Consider the following 9,418-nt stretch of genomic DNA (forward strand, 5'->3'; position numbering starts at 1 on the left):
CCATTTATGAGAGAAATAAAGGGTCTTCATCTGTTTTATAATAAGTATACCACAATGATTCTGAGAGAATAATTAAATTTATGAATTAAATAACACTGATAAACATAATTTCAGCTTTGCATAAGTTACAAGCACAGTTTACAGCAAACAAATCAATACTATCATAAAACAGATAGATTGCATATGCAGTCTGGAGAATGGCAAATGTTTTTAACTTAAAGGCCAGATGCATACGTGAAAGACAAAATACATCAAATTAGCAAAGCATACAAAACACATTTTCAGGAAATATATAACAAAAACCTGACAAGAATGCTGTTTTCCCTCAGTGTTTTAGGAGACTCCAGCGATGTCATGTCAACATGTAATAATGTAGAAACCACTCCTGCAGAATTGCAGACAGTGCTTACTTTGACTTTCTCCAGACACAAAATAGTTGCATCTCCACTGTGCGTGCCCATTAAACTCCAGGTGATGAGTTATACCGCAACAAAGTGATACCTCTGGTGCACATAATGCACATTTTTAGCCAGTGGAATTATGATAAGTTGCACAAAGGGCAGCACAGTAGGGAGAAAAACTAGCTTGTCGAGCCACACTGTCATTGACACCTTCATGACTGGCCTCTGTGCATCTGCCAGAAAACAGAGTTGACAGAAAATATAGTGAGTGACTGCTCTCACCACTGAGGAATAAAGAAAACACTCTTGCATCAGTGTGCGCGCACACATACACAGCTAGAAAAATACTTTTTTCTTGAGTCAATGGTGCATTTCAGGTCGTGAACCTTCCTCCGGCGCCTTACTAACCGTGCCTCTTAAATCCCATTGCGTCAGTAGCAGACAAACCTGTCTGAGCAAAAGCCAGGAATGGAGAGAAATGCTGATGGAGACGTCTCAGAACTGGAACGGCCAACGATCATAACCACAGTGTCCTTCATGTGTGTTCTAATTGCCTGGGCTCTAATTGGGTTAAAAAACAGTTGAGGGACAAATTCTGCAAAGGAGTTTCTGCTGCATGACTTCACTGGAATAAAGTGTTTGAATTTATCCAAAACCACAACTCAACATGTCTGTCAGTCACTGGTGGAACTACAGGTGATGTTTTGTTGAGGATAGGAAAAGCACCTTCGGTCGATCGGAACAAGACCGTGAGACAGTGCAGCTTGTTTATGTCTTAGCGGTTGAAAGAAACTGTCATTATACTTTACCATTACACGGTTGCACCCAAAATGTATGCTTTATAAAGGAAAACCTGTACTGCTTATGCCAATAACCTGTCTGTCTGACTTTCAAAGTTACAAACATGCCACAATTAATGATTGTCTAACGCATCTTGTCAAAACGTCAAGATGCTGCTGCTCAATTTTTATTCAATTTACTCTCCATTTTAACTGCTTTTTCAAATTACTTAATTAGAGCTGCATTTTGCATAATTATAATGAGTAATTCCTCTGCCATGACTGCAAAACACAAAGGCTTCATTAGTAGGTGCACTAAAAATTCATCTCATAAGAGCAATTCTAGACGGAGTTTTGCAAATGATAATTTCATGTTTTGATTAAAGTCATTTGTGAATGTCTTCAGTATGTCCAAAGAGGAGAGATTTGCTTGCTGGTCCATACAAGTGCAATAAAATATGCAAAAAGAGCATATGAGAAATACATTTTTCAGATCCCCAACAGTTGTTGAGTTTCAGGAATGGTGCAAATCAGACTCCTCAAATGTGAAGATCAAACCACTTTACATTTACTCTAATATCTGCACCAGAAAAAATGGCAGTATTAAAAAACTGCAAAATTATATTGGAAAATGATATTCCATGCCGTCAAATTTGATGCTTGCTACTGTCCGGTGTGCTACTAAGGTCTGTAATAAGTTCATGTCTCTTCATGTTCAGTGCCAGTGATGATTCTGTACCTGAATGCCGGCAAGAAAAGCTCAAGAAAAACATTTTCATCTCTCATGTCCTCTTCAGACAGTCTTCTCGATAGGGTCCTGAGTTCACAGCGGTCAAAGTAGAAACAGCTCTGAGACATAAAAGATAAGGCTTAGGAATGTTTTCGGATGGCTTGGGTTTGTGGAACAGATCTTAAAAACAGCCCGACCGGACTACACAAGTCTCACAAAGGGCTGGACGGCAGGAGGACGAAGAGGCAGCAGCAACAGCACTGAGGTTGTTGTTCAGCTTTTCTCTTCTGCAGGAAAAGGCTGTAAGGAGAGATGACTTGGGTGCTTTACGTACACGTTACCGTCCTCCAGCTTGACTTCGTACACTTGTTGCTACAGAAATGAAAACACAGAAACACAAAAATATAGGAGATGACAGAAACACATCCACCTGAAGTACTGTGGGAGCAATCACACCTTAATGTGTGAAAGTACAAAAACTCATAGTGGGTTAAGCATTACCTTGAAAGAAACACGTGCATTCCAATAGTTACTTTTTTCTTTTGTGATTTATATTGCAATATTTAAAAAAAAAACAGGAAGTTTCACCAGATGACTGAAAAAAAATATTTTGAAAGAAATAATTATTTTAGACTGATTAAGGTAATTTTGTAGCAGAGTGCACTTGCACAGAAAATCATAAATGATATTAATAAAGTTGAATAATGACTTCAGAATGATATGGTGTAACACTAGCGAAGACATCCAAAACATTTTTGTTTGTCTGGACAGCATTCAGATCCGGCTTGAACTCCTCATACTCAATCATCCTTTCTGTAGCCAAAATATTCTCATACAACTGACTAGATCGGCACGATTCAGGAAATTATGCTGATTTTGGAATAATACTGAGATCATGATTAACCTGTATCACAATTACTAATTGGTTATAGAGACAAAATATTTTTACTACACTTTCACGTCATAGTAAAAGCACTACATTCCTGCTAATGGACATATCTGTATCAAAAACACACAAATACAGTGCAGCTCATAGATGCAAAGTATTGATCAAATTGTAGTGGAAACTACTAACTCGCTGACCATTTGCTAATGATAGACAGCACAATTTACTATGTTCCCTAAATGCCTCACATGCAGGCTGCAGTGCTGCGCACAAGGAAGCCTCTAGCCTCCACAGTTACTGCAGCTCAGACCATGTGAGTCCAGAACTTATGTTGAAAAGAGTAAAATAAAGAGGTGTCAAGCTGAAACCACGTGGTTGGAGCGGAGCATTGTAAACATCAGTATGCAGAAAAAATGTGCTTTCAGTTTTAAGAAGCCAAAACTGCCAACAACTCTGTATTTTGTCTTTACATTGTAGTAGGCCAGGGCGATATGACCAAATTTTATATCCCGATATAGCTTATTTATATCCCGATACGATATACATTCACGATATAGCATATTTTTGGGTAAAATTCAATGAATGATGGGACCGGGCAGCGGTATACCTTACAAAGTTACGGTAGTCTGATCTTGTCGGTTCTTTTTAAATCCAAACCACCGCCATATGACAGAAGTTCCCCCTCTTTTAGGTACAAGCTCGTCGGTTTGAGCTGGTTGTTCGTGTGCATATTTCCCAGTTTGCATGTAATTGTAATCAATGTTGTAGGAGAGGAAGAGACCAAAAAGTGAGTATAAAACACCCAAAATATGTTTTGAACTAGAGGCTAAATGCTGTGGTTTATTTTAGTATGACAGTGAAGGAAACATTTTCATTTATATTCCGCTCCGTAGTCTGGATGGGATCTGTAGTGACTTTGTGCATGCACGATTCATCTGTCGTCTGGCCGCGGAGTGATGTGGTCTCCCCTAATCAAACACTGGGACTGCTGCGGGGTTACTGGACTGACAGCCTGTACTTTGGGAGGGGGAGGAGAAGCTCACAGCAGCACCTGCTGCTTGTTGAGGACAGTAACTGCAGAATGATCCAAGTTTTCCTGTCAGAGTCTCCAAAACGGCACAAAAAGTCGCTAGATTTGTCGCTAGTCGCTTTTGACAAAAAAAAAAAAAAAAACTCGCTAGGAAGCTTTGGAAAGTCGCTAGATTTAGCGATAAAGTCACTAGATTTAGCGAGAAAGTTGCTAAGTTAGCAGCACTGCCGCGGCCGTGCATAGATATGCGGCCGTGTGCCTGGGCTTGCCGTAAGGCACGGCGTGACGTAAAATACTGCCGTAAAGCGTGTTTTGCGACACTGCGATATGGATCTTCACATAAAATGATAGACATTTTCTATCGTCGAGACGATATCTATCGTCATAGTCGCTCAGCCCTACATTGTAGGTTACTCATTTTCTGTGCAGCTTTGAGTCTGCCAGTCAAACAAGAAGCTGACTTGCAGTTGACTGATTACATAGTGAACCAGACATAAACAAAAGTTTAAATCGACTTGTAAAGACCACACACATCATGGCAATAGTGAGTTTCCAACGATTCTTAAAACTCTCAACTTTCTATCGTGGAATGATTAAAGCAAACATATCTTTGTCAAATCATGCATTTTAATTCTTTCAATTTATTACAAGTGTTCTCAAAATATGACAAAATCTGCAGGATCACAGGTGGCAGTGTTGTACATCATTGTGGGCTGAGAGGCTGCCATGTAAGGAAGGACTTCCTCTAGAAGCATCACATGAAGGTATAACTGAAGTCTGCTGCTGATCACATGGACAAAGAAAAGGCTTCTGGATGAAAGTTTTGTGGTCAAATGAAACAAAAATTGAGCTGTTTGTGAACTGGTGATTTGCACAAAGTAAATGGAATAATTAAGAACCTTACTTATACATTCTTCAGGAAAACCTAAAAATCATCATCCACGCATTTGGGGTGTGGATGCAGTTGGTTTCCAAAAGATGATGACCCCAAGCACACATCAAAAATGATCAAGAAATTACTAAATTGGGCAAGGATTACGGACACCTTGACTTACATCCCATCGAGTACTTGTGGACTGTGATGAAGAAAAGAGTCTTTGTCAGAAAGTCAATAAACTGAGTTTAATTCTACAAATTCTGTTAAGAGGAGCTGCCAAAGATACAACCAGAAGCTTGCAGAAGCTAACCAAAGGTGTATGTATATTTTCGAGCCAGCAGATTTTGTCATACTTCAAAACAACTACAATAAATGTATGAAAGAACTAAAATGAAGTCTGAAGTGTGGGGCACATCACTGTGTACACATTAAAGTAATATCCAAAGACATATACAATTGAAAAATGAATAGGCATTGTTCTCAAGAGGAACGTCTTCTTTGGTTTACCCTACATAATGGAGTTTGTATTACGTATATGTTTTCAATGTTTCACACAGGGCAAAAAAAAAACAAAACACATTTTGCTATTGTAGTAGAAAAATAAACTAATATAATGAACCCTGGAGGACTTATTTCATCACTGGAACCTGTAGTGATGTCCTGATTTCCAGTTCTGAGGTCAAAGTCATAGTCATTGCCATGGACAGAAGACCTGCAGGACTCCTTCAGCCTCCTCAATGTCCCCCTCACACAGAGGACCACCTAGACTCAAACACACAAAAACAACATCCTCTCAAAACAATCAACAATCTCCAAGGAAAATGTGATGCCTTCATAACAATGTTGAAGACAGGCAGGGGGCATGCTGCTTTTCAGAAGAATGACTCAGTCCTCATATGTTGATGGAAGCTCAGTTAAACTCCCCCCACAGAGACATTTATAGTACATGTTTACTGTTATGATCAGCTGCGCGCACTGTGGCTTTTACATTTTGTAGTTTCTCATTTCAGATGCAGCTGAAGGGTTAATCTAAGCGAACGTGAATGAGGGTTTTTACCGGAGTGTGAGCATCGAGCATCCATGGCAAAGAACTCCCCTTTACGTAGAAGAGGCACACACCAGAAGTCGTAGCCGAGAGAAGAGTGCATCAAAGCGGCAGCGCTTCCTGGAGAGCTCCGAGGCCGGGCCTATGAGCCTCCACGAACCGCCTTCCGTGTTTCCCTCTTCATCTTTGGAGCCAGAAGCCATAAAGAACCGGCAAAATGAGCTGCTTTTCTAATTTGCGCTACTACAGGCCTCCTTTTTTCCGCCAGTGCAAACGGTTTGGCCGCTGGATCCGTGCAGATATTCCATATTAACCAGCGGGCCGAGCGGTGCGACGCGCAGCCGCATGGAGGAGCTGCTGCTGCTGCCTCCATCCGAGCTGCCTGCACCCAGACACCGCCGTGCACAAGCACCGCTGTAACCGTGCATATGAGTGAAACGCTTCCTCACAGATACTGAGCAGCTCAAACTGACTTATATGCTTTAAAATGACGCTTAAAGTGCAAATCCAGTGCAAATGCACATACTGAACTGTTCCAAAAATAACCCCAAACATGCATCACAAGGTCCAATCCTGCAACCAGGAGGCCTTTGAACTTCACTACATTAATATACATCATAAATGTGAATGTTTCATAATGAATGGAACCAGACAGACCCTTCCTGTTCTTTGATTGGGGTCAGTCTGTGAAATTAACTCACTGTTTATGTTCAAACATGGCAACCAGCTGCAACAAGCCCATTCTGCGGAGTTCTTGTGGCCTGCGGAGTTTATTGAGAACACTTAAATATACTACAGAGTATTGGACTTGTTCCCAAGGAGTGTGGTAAATGTGGAACATATTTTTTTATGTACTGTGCAAACAGTTCAAAATCATTTCTCAATTATCAGTTAAAAGGCTGTTATTGTTCTCTCATGGTAGACGCCGTCTGCTGCCACCAGACAGGTATTTGGCTGACTTCTTCAAGTTTTTTTTTTTCTCTCCACTTTAGCATTACATTCAATTGTTTGTGAAGTTTGTGTCTGCTTGTGTGTTGTTGTCTTTCACTACAGGAAAAAATCTGCCTTTGTCAGCACTGCTACATCAAACAAGAGATGATAGAGAAGATAAATTTATCAGAGATGCCATCTTCAAACAACATAGTAGATCTTCCGTCAGCAACTTTCTCTGTGTACAAGTCAGCCATCTGTCTACCATCAAAGATTACTAACTCATTATTATCACCAGTGTTGAAAACCAATCTTTTCAGTAGCACTAAAGTTGAACTACATGTGCATCCAAATGGCAATTTGCAAAACCAAAAATTCACAAACGATGATCTGCATTTCTTCAGCTATCAACCACATTGTCTCCATTGCTTCACTGAGCCAGTAATAATGCAACTGGGAGTTAAGCCTGTAAGTAATGTGAGTTAGTGTCTAGACTGGGGTGATGCGTAACAGAGGCTACTTGTTCTGATTCGTGTCTTTGAGAAACTGACTCATGTGAGGGGTGCAGTAGGAGGAGAGCAGCAATGCTGTGAAAATGTGTCTCAGGCAGGAAGAAGGAATGCTACTGCATCTTGTCAGAAGTTGGATCCTCAGCAAAAGTAAATGTGAAGAAAAGGAGAAGCCAATGTAAAGAAATGTGAGCTAAGTGAGTGTGCTAAGCAGATCAACAGAGAGGTTATTATTATTTTAAATCACACTATGCAAGTTTTCAGCTGTGAAGGCAGAAAAGGGATGCCCACAAAGGCTTCTTCATACAACAACAATAGTTGAAAAAAAAAGGATGAAGTAGCATTTATGGTGATCTGCATGGTAAATGTGTGCTATTTTCCCAATTGTCAACATCATCTGCTATGATACTTTGGTTCTGCATCAACCAGCATTCACTGTAGTTGCAATATTTGGATTATTTTTTACTAAGTCACTACTGCAGTATATTTTGTATGTATCAATTCATGTTTTTGTGGTTCAGTCTGCAGAGGACCAGATTACCAATGCATGACTGATTGAACATTACCAAATGACAACTGAACATGAGAACTGAAAGAATCCATGCCTACTTGTCATATACCTTCACTGAGTGTTTAACAGCATGTCATCATAGCATTTCTGTGGAAAAATCCAGAAACAAAACCCAAATCACCAGCAGTGAAACACAGCTGGGAATACTTTGCCATGGTGATTACAGGTAGGCCTGAACCATGCAGCCTCCCCTCGTACAGCAGGGTTAGATTGGAAAATCACCAAAGGTGTTTATTTTCACCGGTGCTTCCAAGTATTACTTATTAGAGGGTGGGGTCCTGAGGTTATGTAATAGTTCACAGAGGATTGCGGCCAAGAAGCTGTACAGTGAAGTGAGCAGTCTGCAAGCCTGAGGTGGCAATGACAAACTGAAAGTCATTACCAACAGCTTTGCCCCTGCATGCTGAAAGGTGACAAGACAAACTGTACACATGCAGAGTATCAAATTAAATGAGCTCCAAGTGATTTGAGTTTTTGCAAGGGAAAAAAATAATTACAGAAATGAAAATGATGTATTGTGGAAAGTTTGAATCAGCAGGCTGGATGGGATTAATAAACAAAGCTGCAGACAGTGAGAAACGGGCCAAAATGATCACAGGAGCATTGCACTGTCCATAAATTTCTTTGACTTCTCATTGCAGCACTTCGACCACTGGACAGTGTAACTATTTGCATGGGGCAAAATTTGGTGTGGGGAAAGTCTGGCTCGAATGAGATATTAGGCTGAGAGCAGAGCCAAAACTCATCCATCATTAGCTTCATCTTGTCCACAACCCAGCAACCACCCTCAAAAGTCTCCTAACTCATCCGCCAAGGATGGATGGAAGACCAGCTCTCCAGCCAATGTGGTTTTCATTAGCTAAGCAAATGCTGCAGCCAAACTCCAAACACCACTCCCTGCTTGCTTTGCTCCTTCTCTAATGGAGCTTGTCATTCAATTGCTTCTTGTTTCATGCACTGATATGAGGACAGTGAGCTTTAAGGGTCCCCTAAGGAGCTCGTATAATGATAACACTATTGCTTGCGTGCTGCTTGATGTCCTCTACAGCTGTGGAACATGAATAGCCACAGTGTCATAATGACACTTCAAATGCAAATCCAGACTCAGCTTTGATGTTTAGTGGACGGGACACTGAAGCCACTGCTGACTTCTCATAATCCTGATGTCTGCCTTCACAGACTCGCAAACCTGCATTTCATCAAATGCTGGCCCATGTTTCATGAGGTATTTTGAGCTGTTGCACTGTCTTTGCTTCCTTGCCACCACCTAGATGACAGAGTCAATACCACTGACCCGTGTGTATTAAATGTGACGCTTCAACCAAACCAGGAAGCTACCTTAGCTCAACACAAAGACTAAAAACAAGGTGGAAATGAGCTAGGTTGGCTCAATGTAAAGATCAAACTTCCAGACTGTTTTTTTTTTTTTTTGCAGGGGTTCATATACTTGGAGTCTCTACTGGTTGCTTGGGAACATCATGATGACAACAAGCCTTAAGGAAGTCACTGTACATAGTCAAGAAAAAATGGTTACATAATCCCTCATAACTTCAGTTTTCAGTGAAATAACCAATAAATAATGTGCCCAGTTTCCACAAAATGATGTTCTTATACAGCTAAACTCTATTCTCAATTATGTTTTGAAGGGAAACTAATTTCG

General features: G+C 40.6%; 1 protein-coding gene across 1 annotated transcript; it reads right to left on the reverse strand.

The window, feature by feature from the left end:
* Nucleotides 1–58: 58 nt before the first annotated feature.
* On the reverse strand, nt 59–6,179 carry si:ch211-212d10.2 (uncharacterized protein LOC557710 homolog). Its single transcript, XM_051947455.1, is given in 6 exon segments — nt 59–2,282; nt 2,341–2,348; nt 5,345–5,399; nt 5,401–5,465; nt 5,761–5,854; nt 5,856–6,179. Coding segments are annotated over 6 exon segments (417 nt in total). The 5' UTR covers nt 5,952–6,179; the 3' UTR covers nt 59–2,183.
* Between the last annotated feature and the right edge of the window lie 3,239 nt (nt 6,180–9,418).

This window comes from Acanthochromis polyacanthus, chromosome 4 (assembly GCF_021347895.1).
Source record: "Acanthochromis polyacanthus isolate Apoly-LR-REF ecotype Palm Island chromosome 4, KAUST_Apoly_ChrSc, whole genome shotgun sequence".
Taxonomy (NCBI): Eukaryota; Metazoa; Chordata; class Actinopteri; family Pomacentridae; genus Acanthochromis; species Acanthochromis polyacanthus.